This window comes from Anolis sagrei, chromosome 2 (assembly GCF_037176765.1).
Source record: "Anolis sagrei isolate rAnoSag1 chromosome 2, rAnoSag1.mat, whole genome shotgun sequence".
NCBI classification, from domain to species: domain Eukaryota; kingdom Metazoa; phylum Chordata; class Lepidosauria; order Squamata; family Dactyloidae; genus Anolis; species Anolis sagrei.
Window position 1 is genome coordinate 73,833,789 of NC_090022.1, and position 22,596 is coordinate 73,856,384.

At 40.0% G+C, this 22,596-nt stretch overlaps 1 protein-coding gene across 1 annotated transcript in view; it reads left to right on the forward strand.

Annotated features, from left to right (window-relative positions):
• The window catches only part of SLC38A3 (solute carrier family 38 member 3), a 104,153-nt gene that overhangs the window by 41,918 nt on the left and 39,639 nt on the right, over window positions 1–22,596 (forward strand). The window contains exons 2-4 of the mRNA XM_060765752.2: window positions 12,552–12,792; window positions 15,222–15,297; window positions 16,142–16,257. Of these exons, the coding sequence (XP_060621735.1) occupies window positions 12,689–12,792; window positions 15,222–15,297; window positions 16,142–16,257 (296 nt within the window). The 5' untranslated portion in view covers window positions 12,552–12,688. The remainder of the gene's footprint in view (window positions 1–12,551; window positions 12,793–15,221; window positions 15,298–16,141; window positions 16,258–22,596) is intronic.

Below are 22,596 nucleotides of genomic sequence, written 5' to 3' on the forward strand. Positions count from 1 at the left end.
AAAAGATAAAGAAAAAATGAATGATAGAATCATAGCTTTGGAAAAGACCCCAAGTACCATCCAGTCCTGCCATGCAGAAGCACACAATCAAAGCACTCAGGATAACCTCTGCTTAAAAAGCCCCAGATTCCACCACACTGTGGGGCTTTGTTCACTGTAACTTGTACAATACTTCTTAGCATGCATAAACGGGATTATGGTACTTTTTGTATGAAAATGAATGACTTGATGGGCACACACACATCATATAATTCAAAGTGCTCTTGCTACTGAAAAGTTCACTATGTAGAATCATATGTTTGTTTGGGATATCACTCTCCAGTAGCGAGGTCACTTGGAATTATGTGTTATGTGTGCTAGATTTTTTAAAAATATATAAATACAATGACTCAGAAAATTTGTTTAATAACTAGCCTGGAAGTTGCACTCCCAGTTCCTAGCAAGTCACTTGTAAAAGTTTGCTGAAGTGTTTATAGCTCCATTTATATATTTCAAAATATGAGTTCAGTTTTTCTTTACTGATGTGCTCATTTCAGTGTTTACACTCAAGGTACAAAATGAGTTTACTAGATTCCAGGAACAACTTTTAGCCCAGTTTGGTGGCAAGAAATAGGTAGGGCTAAGAGAATCAAATTCTTTACATTTACATTACGCTGAGAAAGAAAAGTTAATGGTAGTTTTCAATAATTTGCTATAGTGCCATTTGAGGTAAGAAGCTTTTCGATTATACTTTTAGAAAGAAAAGTAACCTCCCTAAGCATATGAGAAGAGAACATATTTTTCAGCACACCTTTCCAAAATATCCTGTTGTGATAGAAAGAGAAATAGCAAAGAGTTTCTTGTGCCTATTACTCCATGATATTTTACATTTCCCATGATGGCATATGCCATAGTTATATCTCATTTGGATTATTGCAATGCTGCCTTTGGAAACTAGAAGAAAATTTCAACGACAGCTGCAGCCAGATTGTTTAAAACAAATCTGAAGACCTGTCTTGTTTTAATGACGAATTTTAAACTTGCATCTTATGTTTAATCTTTGTTCTGTGTATTTTAATATGTATTTTGTAAAAATATGTTTTCATATATGTTTTTACATAATGTTTTTAGATGATTGTGTGTTTTAGTAATGTTGCAACTCACCTCAAGCCATGACAAGAGGTGGGTAAGAAATGAAAATATTACTACTACTACTACTACTACTACTATTACTATCTGGGTCTGGCTGTAGGGAATGATGCTATTCCTTCATTGCTAGAGATCCTTGGGTTGTTGTCCTGGTTCTAGACACAATTCAAAGTGCTGGTTGTGGCTTATAAAGTCCTACATGGCTCAAGTCCATGACAAGTCCATCTGAAAGACTGTATTTTCCTATACAGGAAAATTAAGATATTTTCCTGATATTAAGAAATCAAACTGCCAAATTATGAAATATATAAAATTATATGAAATGGAAACCATGGCTTTGCAAAACCTAGTGAGCCTGCACTTTTTGTCTCACAGTAACCTTTTGTATAAATTGTCTCTAAAATGTTGTCTTGTTGCAACATTCTGGAGAGCCAAAACCCCTTCCCCTAATTTCCATAATCCCCTCACAATGGACTGGGAGATGTGGTGGGGGAAATACTCAATGAATGTATGCCAGAGCTCCCGTTTCCTGTACCCATTGATGAGATCAGGGCTATCTGTGGAGAGAGATCCGGCACCCATGCCTCAAGCTAGCATCACCTATTGAGATGGGCAACATCCCCAAATATCCAAATACAATCCTATTGTATCAACCAGAGCCAACCCATTAAACCCATCAGGGACACATTACAGATTGCCACACTGCATTGCTTTCAGAGGTGGAACATTACATTATATGACTGATGAGTCAATCAGCAAACATATCCAACATGGTCCTGAACCACTCAGGACACAGATACTAGTTGGACCATTTTTTGACCAGTCAGAACTGGCACAGGTTTTTTGAATAGCTGTCAAATGAAATAAAAAGGCTCTGCATTCACAATTACTTTGTGTCAGTACAGGCAGTCCCTGAGTTACAAATATCCGACTTGCAAATGACAAAAAGGGGTGAGACAACAGGAAGTGAGAGAAATCTACCCTTAGTTAATTAAATGCATTTCTGGAAGAGTCACCATGGGGGAAAAAGGTGAAACTTTCTCACCAATCCTTGTTTCCACAAGTCTTTTTTTTTCAAAATCCAGTTATCACAGGGACAGAAAGTGAGTTGACATTTTCTGAACAGGGGTACAGACAGCAAAACAAACACCACAGGGGGGATAACCCTTCCTTATGCTATCCAAAGCTCATACACACACACACAAGCTTTGGATAGCACGGGGATATATTTGGCTAGAGTTACACTTAAAAAGTGTACCTGTTCTGACTTACATACAAATTCAACTTAAGAGCAAACCTACAGAACTTAGCTTGTTTGTAACTTGGGGACTGCCTGTACTTTGGAGTGCTTTCTGTGCTGACATTCCCCTTGGCCATCAAGAATAAACTGGTTTTGCCTTCTAACCTGTCTGTGTCTGATTTGGCCTTTTGGAATAGCTAGACACACCAGGTTTCCAAACCTGTGGTTCTTGTGCTACCTGAAATTGCACAACAATCTTTCGCATGTTTTGAGCTCTCTGAGAGCTGTCTCTCTGTCATGTCATTCTCGCAGGTCCATTTTGTGGGACATGAGAGAGATGTTTTGGGTGTCTGCTTCAATACTCTGAAAGCCCCTTTGTAGAGGAGTTAAACTCCTTTGGTAGACAGGGGAAGTCTTTTTTTATTGCTTTGGGAGCTCTTTGAGAATGGATTGCTCAATGCTGAAGGGTCATTGCAATGTGTTGTATTATCTGTAGATTATTTTTATCGTCATGATTTTACTTTTATTGGTAGTCTGATCTAGAAGCTAAGTCCTGTGAGAAGCAGCTTAGGGAGCTGGGTATGTTTAGAAGAGAAGGTTAAGAGGTGGTGTGATAACAATGTGCAAATATTTGAAAGGATGTTACATTGAAGATGAAGCAAGCTTGTTTTCTGCTGCTTCAAAGACTAGGTGAAAATTCATTTTCCATATTTAGAATCCGTTCTCCACCTCAACATTAGGAAAAACTTCCTAATAGTAAAAGCTGTTCGACTGCTATCTTAGATTTGGTGAAGTCTCCAACATAGGTTGGATGCCATCTGTCAGGTGCACTTTGATTGTGTGTTTCTGCATGGCAGAATGGAGTTGCACTGGATGGCTCTTGGGGTCTCTTCCAACTCTATGATTCTACTTTAACTTTTTAAATGATTTAAACCTTTGTCTGTATCTGTTTTAAATTTTTTAACTGCCTTGTGTCCCAGACTGGAAAAGTGTCAGATTATAAATGAAAACAACGACAACGTTAATCGACTTCTGCTATGTGACTATTGCATTTCTATGTGCCTTGTTTGGATCTGCTTGTTGTCAACCATTCAGCATTCCTTCTGGTTTCATGAAGATTGTTGGTCTAGGCCTCTACCATTTGGCAGTACTAAACATAGAGCTATTCTAAGATGTTTTGTTTATGACATTCAAAAGCAAGCCCTTTTACTTAAGCATTGAAAAACCCTGCTTTGCATTAAAAAATAAATCAGAACCCTTGGAAATCAGTGGGAGAAGATAAGGGGGCTGGAATTTGCCACTGGATGTTTATCACAAATCTTATGCTTTCAGAATTCATTAAAAAAAGTCAGCAGCTGCAATTCATTCAACAGTATTGTGGGCATGATTTATAGGAATAGATTGGTTTGTAATTGGAGCAATTTCTTGAGGGTTTGTTCATATTGATAAGTACAAAAAACATCTCCCAGGGTTCTGTCACATTGTGGCATCACATAAGGAAATGAAATTAATGGTAGAGATAGAGTCTGGCAATGACTCAGTGGGGAACAAAGAAAATCACAGTTGCATGCCATACTTAAACCTCTTTTGTAAGGACAGATACAGTGGTCACATATATGAGAATGACCCCCCATAATGAAAGAAGTCAATTTAACATGTAGGAACTATGTTTCCCAATAGTCGTATTGGACTCCAATCCCCTATCACCCCAAGCATATATGATCTTGCTGACCAGGAGTAATGGGAGATGAAGTACAACTACATTTGAAGGGAAGTAGCACAGGCAGGCTGCCCTCTAACCTGCTTCCTTTTGAAAAATAAATAGAATGTATGCCTGGATCAATAGGGCAAAGTAAATAGGGAGGCTGGAAAACAGTATACAGAAGAGATGCAGTCCTGAAGTGCACATTAGATCACAGACTACTGGCCTCCTTGCATACAACCTTTTGCTTTCTTTTACAATAAGTGCATAATTATTGTTCTCTTCTCTAGATAACTCTTTTGGATCACAACTCTTTCAGCCAGAATTACCAATGATGTTGGGGGGGATTGTTTCTATTGCTGATGTAGAAAGATGACATTTATGTCACGAGGATTTCTATACCTAAGCATACAGGCTAACCCTTACTTCCATCATAATTGATAAATGAGCAAAAGTGGTATGCAGGTACTTGGATCGCATTAGTAAAGCAATGGCCAATAAGAAGGCCATTGCAAAATGGCTCCGCCATGGAGGTGGACCTCAATACCCAAGGGGTATATTGCTGATCTGAACAGGACATACTTCAGCACAGAAGAGTCTAACTTACATCATACAAGGATGCCAAGAAAACAAATGATCTGCTCCTGGTTGTCATGGAATCTATAGCAAAGATTAGAACTAAACTTCAGTCAGTTACACATCAGTCCACATAAAGTGGTTTTTACATTGTTCCAAAAGCAACACTATTCTATTTAAAACAGGCCAGCAAATGCTCAAGAGTCCAGGGTGGGTGTTGGGGGAGAGAGAAAGCCAGAGGGAGTTGGTGTGGGAAAAAAAGAGTGAGTGGGAAGGTCCTCATTACTCTGGGCATGAGCTGCTGCCTATAAAGATGCTCTGTCTTAGAGAGCCACTTCCCAGATATCAGCAGGGAAGGGCTGTGAGCCCAAACAGAAGGGACTTTGTGCTGCCAGCCAACACGTCCGGCTCTCAGTGCTTTCAGAGCCTGGCAAACATCCTCTGCTGGGGACTTGCTTCCAGTCCCTCTGGCTTCCTTCACTGTGGTCAGTCTTCAATGTACCCATGCATTAATAGGAAAGAAAAGGACAACTCCCAGCTCCAGGTGGGCAAAAGTTTGGTTTCCCTGAGCATATAGTACAGGCTGCACAGCAGTAGCTGGTGAAGGACATGTTGATGTAAATAATGAGGCTTGGGTTCTTGCTTTTAGATATGGGGGGGGGGGTGAATTTCACTCCTACCCACTGACGCACAACTGATTAATCCCTCCTGGGACTGTCTCCCCCACTCCATTTTTAACCCAGTCCTTGGAAACCCCACAGCCCTGCATACCAATAAAAATGCAATTTTCCATGTGTGAAAATTCTTGATAAAATTACAGTATTCTCTCATGACATGTTGTTAGGGCAATGACAGCTAGCATAGTGTAATGATAAGAGTATTGGATTGGGAATCAGGAGAAGTGGGTTCAAATCCTTGCTTGATAATGAAACTCATTGGATGGCCCTGGGTCAGATCCTATTTATCAGAATTGTTGCATAGATGAAAGGAGGGTTGAAGACCATATTTGCTTTGAGTTTCTTGGAGGAAAAGTGCACTATAAAAGAAAAAGTATTTGCTGTTAACATTTGTTGTTAATTGTGTAGAAGTGCAAATAGTCCTGGAAGTTCCAGTTCTGCTATAAGAACACTTTTTTTTCGAAGCTCTTAGAGGTCTTCTACAAATGTCCTAAAACGTGGAAGGAACTGGGATAAAAGAGGGTGGTGGCTAAAAGGTGTTCAAGGAAAATGCGCCCTGATTCAGATTATTAGCTGAAAAACACATGTTAAAAATGTGCTTGAAACTCGATTTCAGCTGAAAAATGTGTATATTCGCATCACTGTATATCCCTGCAGTCAAGGAAAACATGTGACTTCGTTCTTATAAGCTGCTGTGTACTGCTCCAAAGCATGCATGCATTTTAAAATCCTGAAACAGTTGATCAAGGCTGTAAACAAATGGAAAAACGGACACACAGGTGGCTAAAGGGAAGCACAATTGGAAAGCTATTACAGTGAGAGCTCTCTGCAACTATTGTTTTGTTCCGATCTTTATGAAATTAAACAGGGCTTGAATTTACAGAAGGGTGAGGAGAGATAATAAGAAATCTGCTTGTGTGCATATTTAGGTATCTACATCAGTGCATATGAGATCCAGTACATCTTGGAGAATTAATTTTTTTTTAAAAAAGTCCCCCATCCATCACAGATTTCTAAAATCCACTACAAATGGAGTCAGGACAGCGGGGGATCATTTACCAGGACTGACAGCTCTGTGTTTGGACGTGCTGTCAGGTCCTGCAAATTTTTGCCTCACTTCCTTAACCCAGATTATGACACTGTCTCAAAGTGCCCTAAGATACTAATATTTTATAACTGGGGAGGAACTACATTCAACCTGAAAATTTGAATATCCTCTACTACTAGGAGGTTTGTAAGAGGAGGCTAGGTTGCTTCTCTTTTATCTCATATGTCTTCTCTTTAGCTGGATTGTTAAGCCTTGGCAATTTGTGAGATGTAACAAGATTTTTTGAGGCCTCAGATGGTATATTTAATATAACAGGATTATGCTAGTATTAATTCTGCTGATTATGCTAGTGTTAATTCTTCTGTGATTCATGGGGGGGGGGGGGTATCTGCTTATCTCATTACTTTCACTTCACTTCACTTCACTTTATTTCTTAATTAGTCGCTCTCCACCAAGGTGCGACTTAAAGTCTAAAATAGCATTTACACAATTTAAAAACATTCAACATAAAAACATTCAACAGTGACTATTTGGCAAATTAGCTCTGATTACTTAAATGCACAACCAAACAGCCAAGTCTTGAGTACCTTTACAAAAGGTCGCAACTCCGACATTGCTCTAATGTATGGAGGCAATGAATTCCACAGAATTGGAGCATAGGTCGAAAAGGCTCTACGCCTTGTAGCTTCCAGGTGTACCTCTCTAGGGCCCGGTATATATAGGAGATTTTTTTGGGTGGATTGAGGTGACCACTGATGGAGAAAAGGAATGAGGCAGTCCCTAAGATTTCCCCCATTTTCAGGGTGGCTGTTGCAGTATGCAGATATAACAAGATTTTTGACAGGGTTATCTTGCTTTGTCCCTCTAGAATTATGTGAATCTCTCAGACATCTTAACAGCTTATTCAGAGCTGACCCAAAAGCTCAAGAAGCAAAGAAAAAGAACTTCATAGAGGTTTCCTACCATGTAATGTTTGGGTTCTGCGTCCAGCCATGCCTACAACTTGGAGCCTATGTTCTATTACATCATGCAAGGATAGGCTAGGCTAGACTTAATAAGACATGTAACCACAGTCCGTCTAGGTAGTTAAAAGGCCAACTCTTGTCTAACCCTAAAATGGAGGCACCACACTGTTCTATACTATCCTCATGTTGGGAGAAATCACATTGGTTTAATTTCAGCTTGCAAAAAAAAAAACAAGGATCTCCCAGAGCAGGCAGTGACAATCTTTCTAAATAAGCACATTGGATTATTTCAGCAAAACCAAATTAGATGCAGAGTTCTGACTGAACTGACAATTGTGACAAGCCTAACGAGCAAGCTTTGGGCTCTATGTAGATTTACTTCAATGTCTGGATTTTTTCTAATGAGAAACAGGTAATGCCATTTTCCATGCTTATTTAGGGGCTTCTCATTCTGTTCCCAATGTGTTGCTTGCCTACAGTGAAATACATTCATTTTCCTTACTGCTGCCAGTTCCTTTTTGCCTGTCCTGAATTATTTTACTTTGTGTTAACATCACCGAGCTTCCACTAATGGCTGTTACTACTGTTGCTTCTGTCTTCAGTCATAGTAAGATAGGAAAATGTCATATACAATACTGAGTCAGTCTTGAAAGCTGCTATTCTCACGCCTTCTCAGACACCAAACCGAGCACTTTGGTTAGTTTTGGTTCACTGGTGATTGTGAGCTTTTCAGTGTTGTGGCTTGCTCTACTTATAGCAAGAGATTTAAGGACCTTAGTATATTTTAGCATGTTAAAAAGTGAAGGTTAAGAGATAACTTGGTTGTGATGAACAAGGGGAACTGTGATGAGCAAAGAGAAATGTGTAACAAGAGATAGTCACTCCAAACGGTGAAATCTAAACAGACTTAGAGCCCATCTGCACAGCAGCTAAAACACAGAAGTTACCGGGTTAAAAAGGAGGTGGCTACATGATGCTAGAATTAAATCCAAGCTACAATAGACAAAAAACACTGGGTAAAAAGGTGCCTTTTATCCCGATTTTGGCTGAAAAATGAGCATATTCACCTCACTGTATATCCCTGTACTCATGAAAAATATGTTATTTCCTCCCCCCCCCCCCACCCCACCCCCACCCCACCCCCACCCCGGCCCTCTGGAGGCTACTCTAGCACATGTCTGCTATTTTAAATGCCGAAACAGCTGATTAGCTGATTGGGCTGTGATATGGACACACAGCTGATTTAAAGGAAGTACAAATGGAGTACAATTAGAACCTCAGAAATTATTTTAAACTTTATAATATTGAAAAGAGCTTGAATAAACAATTGGATGGCCTGGAGAGAATGGTGACCTGCTTCTTAGGAAAGGAGTTCTGAAACAATGTGAGAGGGCTGACACTTTTCCTGCTAAAATGAGGATTTGTCTTTCTTAAAGAAAACTCAATAATGCTTTAAGATTACTTAAATTATGAAAATCCCATGATCACAAATAATGGTTAAGACTGACTGATGTATCATCATGTGCCACCCTCTGGTCTGAATTTTCCAGTGATAAAGCAAAAGCATCATCACAACCTTGTACAGTCAAAACCTTCTGCAGAGTGCTGTTCATATTGTACTGATTCTCTTTTCTGTTATACCACAGCTAACTCTTTTCTGTACTTGTCTGTTCCTGCTTGTCTGTTCCCGCTGGCTTACTTCTTATCAGTTGATTTATGCCCTAAAAAATCAAAGAAAGGGATGTGCCTGCGAACAAAAACTTGTCACCCTGCTGGATTCTGAATACAATGACCTGACTCTCAAATCTGGCAGGATGGAAACATTGGATCAGTAGTTTTCTGCCTAAACTATTGTTATCATTTTTTTGATATGTTGAAAGGAGGTTGCAATTAAGCCATCTGGAGAGAGTAACTGGCAGTATTGAATAACAAGTAAGCTTGGGATTGATTTTATTCTTTATTTTCTGGTTTATTTGCTTTCTATTCCACTGAAAAACAAAACAGGAACTTTTGCTTTGGCCACCACAAGGTGGTTCAGTACCACATCTCAGCTCTTGCTCTAGAGTGAAATGGAGAGGGGAATGTGTATGTGTATAAAATAGATGGGGAGAATTAGAAATAGAATAATTTAACAGCTTATGAAAGATATTTTTATACAGCTGGTAGCTCTTGAAGCATTTTCAATGATCTTGACACATTTCCTCAAACACTGCTGATTCTTTTGTCACCATAAGATAAGACAGGATTCTCAAAAGCACAGCCGGGCTTTTTGTATTCCCGGGTGCTCGATTCTGCAACAAAAAGCCATCTCTAGCTCTAGGGCAAGTGAAAAGGTTTATAGTGGTTAGTGAGAATACTAAAATAACATAAAATGGCCCTTTTCTATTTAAAGCAATGCAGTTGAGAACAGCATATTTAGAGTCGATTGGGGTAAACTGTAGAGGTGATTCAGATATTTGATTTGGATCAGGATCTTGTTAACAGCTTGTTTATTTTAACTTATGTTGTACTGTATGTGTATGTGTTTATCAAATGTTTTTGATATGGCCAATAGGCTAATCAATAAAACATACTACTACCAACTGGTGGTTAGTGAGACTTAGGGTTTGTGTGGCTAGACATTTAGCCAAAGTGCGGTGGAATCGGGTTAAAATGGGCTGCTTAAAACCCGATTCTGTCTGAAAAATGTGCACCTTTGCATGACTGTATATCACTGTAGTGATGAAAACACATGTTTTCCTTTCCATGTGTGGACTGCTACAGCGCATGTGAACATTTTAAAAGCCCAAAACAGCTGATCAGCTGATTGGGCTGTCAAAACATGGAGCCAAGGTCACCCAGGTGGCTCAAGGGAAGCACAAATAGAAAGCAATTACAATTCTCTGAAACTCTTTCCTTTAAACTTTATAATATTAAACAGAGCTTGAATTAACAACTGGGTGACAAGAGAGAGAAGAAATCTGCTTATGTTTACATTAAGATATTCACATGTGAACATATGAGGTCTAGCACATAATAGAGTGATTTTTTTTAAAAAAAACTTCCACCTGATGTTTCCCATTCACCCATCATCTTGATCTGCTTTAAAGGGAAAAGTGAGAATAGCAAGGGACCATTTCCTGGGACTGACAGGTCTGTGTGTGGACCTGCTGTCAAGTCCCAGTCTTTTTTCTTTTTTTTTGCCCCAGATTTAAAATGTACATTTTGGTGCTGCCTGGAAGCACACTAATAAGACCTGGTTCAAATTCCAATTCAGGCATGAACCAGGTCTGTGAACTCTGAAATGTTCAGTTCACAAATTAAACACGAAGGGGAAGTGACCCAAGCCTCTTCCCTGCTCCTAAGCTCAATCACTGCTGATTTTGATAGAATATTGGCAGGATGAACAATACATTTAGTGCAGGGTCACTCCGAGGCAGTGTCTAAAGGAAGCCATATGGACCAATAGACCAGAGATAGGCAGAAAAGTTTGGATACCGAGTGGAAGAGGAAGAATAGAACTTGAATAGAAGCAGGAAACAAATTCCAAGGGGAAGAAAAGGTAACAGGGTCTGTGACCAGCATACAACTGTTCTTTGTTCAAGATGAGGATGCTAGCAGGAAATTGGTTTTATGAAGTTGTGAAGGGCAGCATGTGTCCTTTGGGCTGCCATTATCTCAGTTGGAAAGAGAGAGAACAGTATCCCATGGAAGTAGGTGTGGAGAAGCTGAGCAGTCAGGAAGTCTGGGTTTGGTGTTCTAAAAGAGAGAAGGAATTGGGTTTGAAATGTCTTTTGACAGGAGAGCCTAATGTTCTTACAGAGTTGATCATCTTGCAACCAGAAATTATTCAAGAAACTTGACATGCTACCGATTTTCACATTCTTGGCTCTTTGGTCTCCAGATTCTCTGACTCAACCCTTCTGCCTTTTCTGTTTACTGTTTACTATGTGATTGACATAAACGTGAAGGCCAACTAGTCATGATGTCATGACTTTGTTTAGCATTGCTTACAGTGGAAGGTTATTAGCACACCTAAATTGGTTGGTACACTGTGTGCAAGGAGATCGGTATTAGGATTCTACTGAGAAACACTAGCAGGTGGAAGTGTGGGAAACAGGCCAGCCCAGAGCCAATGGACAAGGTGACCTGTGAAAACATAAAAGAGGAATCCCCCATGGTTTAGTAGATATCAGATGACCACTCATATAATCTCTTGCCCAGAGCTTGGATAAGATATATCGAGCACCAATCATGTTATTTTGTGAATTGAAGTCTGAAGAAGTCCAAGATGTTCTTCAGTTTTTGCTTTCCCCAAACCAGTATTAACAGTATGGATTATATTGTCTGTCCAGGGATAGTCAACAGTTTCCAGCAGGATCTGTTAAGATCCCACTTGGAAGCACTTAGATTATGATTGATTTTTATACTAGATTTTTATAGTTTTATCCTGCATTAGCTATTTAAGTGTGTAACTGAGTAATGTCTCTTGGCACAATCCTCCAAACCCACCTTAGTAGGCAGCAGTTGCATCAGGAAAAGGAGATCTGTTCACAATGGAATATATAAAGGTACAAGGAAGGCAATGTTTTCAGCTCCCTGCTGCCAATTAGTGGGACTGTGACAAGGAATTTCAAAAGTAGTCCTGCTTTGGTTGTTGAACCTTGCTCACTAGGAGGAAGAAGGAGATGTCATCCTCCATGAATCCCAGTCAACAGCTGAACATATCTCCTTTGACCAGTGTGGCTATTGGCTGTTAAGGTAGGTTTGGAGAGGCATTTACAAGTGTAACAGTAGTGCCATTTTCATGACTATGTAGTGTTGCTGAAGCATTTACAGATCCCTAAGTCTAGATCACAAATATAGAATGCTAGCCATTAATTAATTCACTTTATTTATACTACGCATTGCCTTTATAACTGGAGATCTCTGACAGTGTATAGTAAATTGTAGACATAAAATACAGTCAATAAACAGTAGTAAAATGCTACATACTGTAAAACCAAGTTAATGCCAACAGTACAGTTTAAAAACAATACAGCAATGGAAAAAGAGACAAAAAGTAAATCTAGTTAATGCCCTTTTGACTGAGTTATCCAAAATTTTATATTTAGGCCTTGAATACATACAACAGTGTCGGTGTTTCTCTTCCAGACTTTAAATGCTCTATTCTAAGTCTTTGATGTGTGCATTTTTAATTGGGACAAATATCTGATTGACCAATGTTTCTTTCCAGAAACTGCATCATTACAGAGACTGGCCTCTGCAGATTTGAACTTCACACATTGACCTGCTGCTTGTCTGAAAACTCAGTGTCTAAAAGATCAGCTGCTTGTTGAAAGGTTAAGAGTCTGCTCACTACAGAGTGCAGAGATGAACTCCACAGAGATCCCCATTCAAACTGAGATGGTAGAACTGGTGCCCAATGGAAAACATACAGTGATGAATTCTTCTGGTCCATCTATGGGAAATGACAGGTAAGCTGGTGCAGAACCAGAAGTCCTGGACTGTCTGACCAAGAGGCAGATTGTTGGACAGAAATTCCCTTAAAGCAATATTCTCTCCTCTTTGAAGACAATTGGGAACTGCAGCTACATTTATATCTTAGACACATGTTGAAAAACTTTGTTTCCTCTAATCACAAATCCCAGACTCTCTCATTTAGCAACTATGTTAGCAGAGGGGATTCTTCAGATTGCAGTCTGAAAAACTGGATGATGATGATGATGATGATGATGATGATGATGATGATGATTATTATAACTGTTTGTATTCTGCCCTATCTCCCCACAAGGGGATTCAGGGCAGATTCCAACATAACAATGCCAAACATTCAATGCCTTCATAAAACAAACAAATACTGCCATAAAATCCTAGGGAACCCCCACATATGAAAATAGCATTAAAACTTAACATCAAATTAAAGCCTAACATCAGTAAATTAAGCATAACATCAATAAATTAAACTACATCTAGTGAAACAAAATTATATAATAACATCAAATCTAAACAAACATCCACATTAATTTACAACAGCCAACTAGGGTTCACAAACAGTGTGGGTTGGTTGTGTAGTCAAACAATGGTAATTGGGCTGGCATGGACTAGGTGAGTCCAATTATTAAATAGTTCTCAACCAGGGCCCAGTAGTAATATCTCATTATCTACACCTCCTCCTCTCCATATGCTAGTGAGCATAAGTAGGTCTTCAGTTGTTTTTTGAAGGAGACGAGGGAGGGGCCCAGCTTTATTCTTGAGGGAGGTAATTCCAGCGGTGGGGGATAACCACGGAAAAGGCCCTCTTCTCTCGTTCCCACCAGCCATACTTGAGATAGTGGTGGGACCTAGAGCAGGGCCTCCTCCGCTGACTTAGACACTGCAGGCAACATATTAATGTGCTGCAACACGTTTTGGAAAGTTCTGCCTCAGGCCAAGCTGCATTGCATATTCAGAACCATCTAAAACTATTTTAGCATGTTATAAACTGTTTCATTTTAAAATTTCAGATTCTTTTAATATATAATTAAGATTTTTTTTAAATTGTCTTAAATTTATTTTATTGTAAGCCCTCTGAAATGTAAGGTTTAACAGTAGAGGAGAACGTGTGTGTGTGTAGAGATACTGCTATGTCTCCCATTACTTCTTCATGAAATTTGAACTCCTTGGACAAGTGCAGAACAAGTGTCCATTATTCTTGCTCATCTGTCCAGCCATAATTTAGTGTTCAGATGTATGAGTGCACCAAGCAGCTAAGTAATCTAAATTCCATTAACAAGTGGAGGAGAAGCAATGAATCTGAATAATGGGGGCATAGTTATAACTGAGATTGTGCAACTTCCTGTGGTTTTATTTATTTCTTACCTGCTGCCAGAGCAACTTCCTGTAAGGTGTAGCTGGACATGAAACTTCTGGGAAAGCTTCATTTGTTAGGATAATTTGTTGGTATTCAACGTGCATTCTATAACTGTGACAATTCGGTCATCACCCTATTTGTTGGTGCTATCTGGAATGTCTATGATGCGGAGTCTTGGAACATCTTTGGGACAAGTGACACATTTTCCTGAATCATTTTATCAACTGTTATATTTTTAATTCTCAAGACTTGCATTGTTGCAGCATATTATAGGAGGGATTATATCAAGAGAAATCCTTTCAGGAGGTCAGAAAAGTACGGCTTTTATTTCCAGCTGGGGCTCTGGAGTGGAGCTGTGTCCAAAAGCACCCAGAGCAAATGATAAAGGCGTTGACTATGGCTTGTATACCCTCCAATTGCAGCCAAACAAAGAAACATGCTTCTACATACATTGACATCATTCTCTGCGTCACTTTAGCATCATACGAATATCAAATTCTATCTTCCAACATACAAAAGGCATGTTCTGCATTTCTTTCTAGGAGCAGCATACAGTTTACAGCTTACATTCATCAATCAAGGGGCCTACTTTGACCTGTCATGAGGGAGATATAGGCTCCTCTCTTAGAAGTTAGACACTGGGCTCGGTACCAGTCTCTGGAATGTTCAGATAACATGTCCCCCTCTTCTGAAATGTTCAGCCCCCCTCTTGCTGTGCCTGGACAGCAGCTTGGATTTCTGATACAGAGAGAGCCTGATTTTTCTATACATTTCAATGCTTGTAAAGTACATACAATTTTTACATAAATATCTATTTTTCCAATATCTCCTCATCAGCATGTCAGTCAAAATATAAACAGATTTAGGGGAAAGGCTCTAAGATCATGGATATTCTGATTCTTCCCCATTGTTGACTAAGAAAACTGCAATATGAGGCATAGAAGAAATCAGTCTACATAGTTTTTTGTTCCTGTTCTGTAAATCAGAGTTGTTAGTTTTGCAATGGAGGCTGCTATTTGAAAGAGGTTATCCTTCTTTGTGGTCTTTTTCCAGATTTGACGAGAACCAGCCAGAGATGGAGGAGTTCCTTCCTCATGGAGCTGAAAAGAAACATACTCATTTCACAGATGTAAGTTTTGATGCACACAATTGAATATGGGCTTGGACATCCATCCAGAAATCTCTGGAGAGTATAGAACAAGATTGGGGAAATGGTCATCTACACACCCAATGCCCCCTGGACTCCAACTGGTATACCCTAGAAGTCCCCTGATGCCTTCCAACCTCCCACATATTTAAAAATGGAATTTCAGTATGATTTCAGATAGTTTTCTTCCTGCAAACCACATTAAAACACTTCAAACTGCCTTTAAACATGTCAGGTGCCTTTTTTCACCCTCCTAGAACCCTCAAACTCTCTGAAATTCTCATATTTGAGTGTGAAATGGCTTAAAATGATGGCTAACACAAAATCACTATTAATGTGCCCAGAAGCGGCCTGTGGGCAGTGGGCACAGAAGTGAAAATTAGGTGCTCCTTCATGTGCAATTGCCCACACCTAATATGGATCTTGATTATTTTAGCTGGGGAACTGCCAAAAAGTACAATGCAAATTCATTTGAAAGCAATGCTATAAATCCATTCCAGAAAGTTATCCTCCATCATTTGCTACCTTCTAGTATAGAAACAGGCAGTCAGTGAACCAGGTGTAAACTTATTTCTGATGGAGGTGTGCACCTTTTCCCTGTTGTCTTCAACATAGAAGCAAAATAAGGAGCACTATCTTTGGCAATGCTGGCTCTTTTCAGAGTAAGCTATAGAAAAACTTATTGAAATCCAGGATTTAAAACAATCTTCAAGTTGTTTTTAATTTATGGCAACCCTGGGGCTAATGCTCATGGTTTCTTCTACAATATATATATATATATATACTCTCTCCTATATATGCACTCTTCATCTCTCTTCCCTTACAGTTTGAAGGAAAGACCTCTTTTGGAATGTCTGTCTTCAATCTCAGCAATGCCATTATGGGAAGTGGGATCCTTGGTTTAGCCTATGCCATGGCCAACACTGGCATCCTTCTTTTTCTGTAAGTCTTGCTCCCAGTATCACAAGAATATATCTAGGCATTTCCTCCAGATACCTTGAAAAGTTGGTGTGGTCTTCTCTGGCACTGCCTTAAATGCACATTTGCAGATTGTTCTCAACTTATTGACTAATAAAACAGGGACCAATGTTACTGTTTTGATGCTCTGTTAGTGCTGTTTTAGATCAATGCTTCACCACCTTCCATTTGTCACTGGCTGTATTCCTGTTCAGTGTTTTGATTGGGACTCTGTTTATCCTGGTTTCATACATATTGGTGACAGATGGAAGCTCGCCTTACAATGAGAACAATTTGTTTTGCACACAGTTTTATATGATATATGAGGAGACCTATGAAGCCTGTTTTATGATCGTTTATTTATTTATTTATTTATTTATTTATTTATGCAATCAAGTGGTGTCCAAATTATTTTTACTATTTGCCATCAAGTTGACTTCACCTATGTACAGTATATATATGAATGAGATACCTCCAAGAGCCCCTTTCATCAATACTTCTGGCCATGTCTTGGATGCTCAGGTCTTATTTGGGGCCCTTCCAGACAGGCCCAAAATGCAGAACCTGTCTGGTTTTTACCTTAGGCATACAAATAACACCTCAGATAAAAGAAAATTAATGCAGAGTAACTCAGGTTTTCACAGTTTACTCTTAATTAATTAAACATCTCTAAAGATCTGGACCTTAAGCTAGGGTCTTTAGACATGAGGGCTTCTGCGGTCCTTGTGGTCTGTCCCCACAGCCATCCCACTTCTTTGGGCTCCCAAAAGCCCGGAGAAGCAGGATGGTGCCCTCTCCCCTTCCATTCTCCCATTTTGCCCCCAAAACTTACTGAAGGGGCCTGCAGGCAAAGTCGGTCCCTCTCTACAGTCCCCCTGAAGCAAGAAAACGATGTCAGGAGGTGGGGTGGGGGATAGGGAAATCACTCCTCCCCTCACACCTCCTGACATGCCATTTTCTCATGCCAGAAATCCTGTAGAGAGGGGTCTGCACTGCCCACAGACCCCTTGATAAATTTTGGGGGTGAACTGGGGTGTTAGAGAGGGGCTGGATGGCATCCTTAGTCAACCGTTGTTTGACCCAGAGTGCCATCTAGCCACCTCTCCCAGGAAAGCTCGAGGTTTGGGTTGGGGGTGGGGACCAGAACCCAAGAGGAAGTGGGTTTTTTAACCCACTTCCTCTAGGATTTAGCATAGTGTAGAAGGACCCTAAGTTTAATTGATTCGGTGTGTCTCCTCTACTTGGAGTTAACAAGAGAATTGAGGCTAAGATCAACAAAAACACAATCCAGAGATTTATGCCAATAGCACAAAACTGGAAAATGAATGTTGAGGTGTGATTTAACCTTCCTAAGGCTACAGACTCTGAACTTAAATTCACTGAAAAGGTAGACTGAGTGTCCCTGCTAATTGGTAAAAGTGGCCCCTGGGATAGAAAAGAGCTCTGCTGTGTATACAGTCAGCCTAGGAAAGGAAGAGACAAAGGAAAGCTTGTTAAATTTATACTGTGTGGGTAGCAGCAGGTAGGAGCTGGGGTAAATTGGGGTCTCCTGCTTAAGGACATGCAGGACTGTAGCCTTATTGATGATTTGGGAAGGAGAGGGAGTGGAGAGTCAACTGCAGTGCCATTCTTCCCCACCACAGCCATTGTGACACTGAGAGTACAAGGCTTGGAGAATAGAAAAAAAATGTCCCCTTTAGCGAAAGAAATCATAGCAGCAGACCACAGCTAGAGAATGGTTGTTGGGAAGTGAAGGGTGGAAAATTGTATCAGGACCATGGAATACTCTGTCTTCCATACCTACTTCGTATGCTGTTGGTGAGAAATACAGGAGTATTATTATTATTATTATTATTATTATTATTATTATATCCCGCTTTATCTCCCCCTAAGAGGACTCATTATTCATTCTGGGGTCATCCAAATGCTCTTGCAACAAGAGAAAAAAATAGTGCTTAATAAGCAGGAAAGAACAGCAGGGAGAAGTATATGGATACAAAAGGTCTTTGCAGATGTCTCTCAGCCTTCGTTGGGACTGGATAACATTGCCTTTTGAATGTGTGTACTCTTGTTAGGACTATTACACCTTTATTTTATTTGGCAGCTCTATGTGTATTATGGTCATCATTAGATGTCTGACTTTCCCCTTGTTTGTTATCAATTTCTCTTCTCCTAGCCTACCCTGATCTGAGATGTGGGAACCATTGAGAACTATGCAAACAAAGCAGCAGGCTGAGGCAACTTTCTCTAGCAGAAGCTCAGAGAAAACAGTCTGCTTTGAGGGGTCTTTTTGCCCCAATCAACCTCTAGAAAAAGAGCAGGGGAACCATCTCTGGGAAAAGAGAATAATTGAACAGCATATCAGCATCATTTCATTTGTTCCATCACACACCAAAACAAATCCGTAAATTCTCAGAAGAATCCAAGGAAACTGAGACACCTTATTACATAGTGCTGGTGGAATAAGAATGATTGTTAGTGTCTTCAGACATGTGTACGTTACCACAATTAAGTCACTCTCACCACACCCCTCTCATTACCATTCAGGCAAAGATCCTTCTACAGTCTCTTTCCGTGAAAATACCACATCAGCTCCAATAATTGCTAAATGGAGTTTCTGTGTTTAGCGGCATTATGCTTCTAAATAGCATAGCCTGGGCACAAATAAAGGAAATGTTATTGTTTTGCTGCCCTTTGAATGCTGGATTCCATGGAGATGAGTGACTTCTCTAAGGATACAAACTGATTATAAAACAGAAGTGGAGACTGACTGAAAACAATACTCCTCTTCCACAAACTAATGCCCCTTTGTCTTAAAGGGTTTTAAACAATAATAATCATCCCAAGACACAATTCTATGCAAAATTCTGGCACTCAACCTTAAACATCACAGTTTGATAAAACACAAAAGTGTTGTTGTTTTTAAATTTGGTGGCTTCCATGTTAGTTGATCTGTGGATCTACAGTGGTGCTTCATGTACACCAGGGATTCCCAAAGTGGTGTTACCGCCCCCTGGTGGGCACTGCAGCGATCGGGGAGGGGGGGAGGGAAATGGCCACAGGTGCATTAGAGGGCGATGAATAACTGTAAAGGGGTGGTGAAAGCATAAAAGAAAGAAGAGAAGATTTAGAAAAAATGATTTCCAGGGGTTAGGCCAAATAAGTTTCGGAACCTCTGAACACCCTACCCCAATTGAGTGCTCTCCATGTTTAATCACCATATGCCCTAGCATTCTCAGTGTAGACTGTGGTAATTGGGAGGTTCAGGGAGTTGTAGTCCAATGCTCTTAGAAGAGTCTCAAGCAAGAAATGAACAAACTCTAGTAAGCCACGTGTATTTATTTTCTTTTCATAACTTCACTTCCTTCCCACCCTACCACAATTACCTCTTAAGCATTTAGAATTCATCCCACATTTTAATTTTTGGTTTCTATTTTGACTAAACACAGAAAAAATATTGTATGCTTTCTGCCTCCTTCCTCCTCTTCCTCTGGCAGTTCCAAAGAAAACAAAGTGGCAAAACCCTAAGCTCTAAATAAATCAGGTTCAGACAGGAAGGCTATAAAACACACACAAAAGTAGTCAGGCTTTGAATTTGAGATTTGATGGAATCTGAGATTTGATGGAATAACTGGGGCGTTTTGTAATTCCAGGACATTAACAAGCCTCTGTTTGCTTTTGTCACATCAGGACTTTTCCTTCATATGTATTTTAGAATGTTCTCATTCAGCAGTAGTGGCCACAGGGAAAGTTGTGATCAATGTAATTATTTTGACTTTGACAGAGTTGCTATATGTGCATCTATTGTTGTATGCAGGAATGTCACTAGGTTCTAGAGATTTGGTCCTTAGGACACAAACCTGGATGTTTTGGTTTTGATAATTAATGCCTACATTATACATGGAGAAGGTCAGATATCAGTTTGATGCATTACTGGAATTAAATGAGTATGTGAATAGAAATCCAGAGCACCGTTGGTAACAGCTGACCTCTAGTTAGAGCACTCAGGACCAGGGCTTCCCAGTTCTCAGTGTCTATGCCACAGTTTTAATGGTTAGTTTTAAGCCCATCTTTAAATCTCTTTTGCTGCCCACCAGCAGCAAATTCAGAGTAAAGTAACTGGTTTAGGAGATGGTGATTGGGCATTCAGACAACGTGGGCAATCCAGTGAAGTTAATGGCAGAAGATCATTGCTTCAGTGCTGGTGGTCTTTGCTTCTTCCAGAATGCTGACATTTGTCTGCCTGTCTTTCAAGAGATTTGCAGGATTTTTTGGAGGCAACGCTGATGGAATTGTTCCATAAGTTGAGAGTGACATCTATAGATGGTCCACATTTCCCAGGTGTATAACACAGTTGGGAAGACAATAGGTTTATAAACAAGCATCTTGGTATCCCTAAGAATGTACCAATCCTCAAACACTCTCTGCTTCATTTGGAAAAATGCCGCTCAGGGAGATAGGGTGGAATACAAATAAAGATGATGGTGATGATGATGGTGATGATGATGATTATTATTATTTCCAAAATCAGCAGCAGGTTGTTGATCTCATCCATTTCTTTGCCCTCTCCACCATGCCATGTTCTCTGGACTCCATCTCTCAAGTCTATATGTTCTCAAGGCTTCAGCAGAAGAGTGTTGAAGTCTCGTGATGTTCAGTGAAACACAGTTCCTTAGCTGTAGTGATCTGCTGTGTCCTCCAGAAACCGCCTGAGGCTGACTCTCAGTTCTCATTTTTCAGACTGAGCTGTTTGGCTGTTAGGGAGAAGCTTGGTCTTACATGCTGCATCTACTCACCCGCTTGCCAAAAGCCTGGGGAGCAGGTCAGTGCTCAGTTGCCCCGAGGAGAGTTTTTGTTCTGTTGCTTGACTACACACAGGACGGGTCAGCTGGGGACAGTGCTGAGACATCCAGTCTGTCTCTCCTCAATCTGTCAAGCCACAGTCCCTTTAGCCAGAGCACAGCAGGCCTCATTCAAAACAAAAATTAGTATGGGACTGTTTCTGAGGTCTTCTGATGGAGATTAACCACATTAATCTCCCTTCACATGATGCCAGCTATTTTTGAGGAGCTCCTAATTTTGGAAAAGGACTATACTGGAAACTTGTTAGATATCCCCTATTTCAGAACATTCCTCACTCTAGATCTACCTGCAAAAGCATCCTTTCTTCTGTTCCTGATGGTTTAGAGCCACAACAGAAGCAAACAAGAAGGGGTTTTTTTTTGCCAGTGTGAAAACCCTACAGTGAAACAGGGCAACCTGAAATTGACATTGAGTCTGTGAACTCCTCCTCCCAATCCACATATGAAACATGATGGGAAGGAAGGACAGACAGAAAGAATAAGTGAAGGCTGAGGAAATGTGGACGACAGAAGTGATGCAGTTTGCATCAGTCAATGGAAACATTTTGGATTCAGACTCTGTAGTTCCCAAAATATCGTTTATTTGAGAAGAGTGGGCCTTGTTGTCATTCCACTGTATTCCCCTCCAATTGAGGAAGGTGTTTTTGTCCCATAATAGTGAATACCACTTCCCCAGGTGTCTGGAGTAGGGTTGTTACTGGTTATCTTGCCATATTTTTCAGACATTTATACTGAGATGGTACTCAAGAGTTTATTGGAACAGATCCTGGACGTTCAATTCATTTTTCTCCCCTCTGAAAGTGTGCATGTTTGGAGATCTGAGCAGTATCAGAAGGCTGGATCTCTTGCTCTAGAAAAGGAGGAATGAAGCATAATTCCTCTGTCAAGCCAGATTACTCAAGGGAACCAAGTGTTCTCCTTTTGAGTATAGCTTGATTTTTCCATTCATAATCATTCTGATTCTGGGATGAAAAATCAAGCACAAAAAGAATCCAAATTCCATCCTAGGATATAACAGCTTTGGATTTAGACATTTTCCTGACTTCTGAAATTGGCTGTCATACCCTGCTAGAGGGCTGAAGAGCGCCCAGAACTAGAAGGCTGAGATAGCCTGGAAATGGTACTTGGCCTCAGTGATATTCTCATATGATGTTCCATTGTCTTATACTTTGATTAGGCTTCGTACAGGAATCTTTCTTCCTTTACTCAGAATGAAAATGGAGAATAACGAAAACAAATGGGTGAAAATTGTTTAGCCTTGTTGGGAGAGAGCACTGTAGAAGTCCAAGAAACAGCCTCTTCTATGTCCACATCATAATCTTTCCTAAAAATATTTTGTATGTAAACCAAGCAACATAATTTACAGTGTGTTAAAATTCAATGATACCAGGGATCCTACCCCCTCTCCTAGTTATTTCAACAAGTTATAATGTATCTGATTGGCAGTCTTCTTGACTTATTG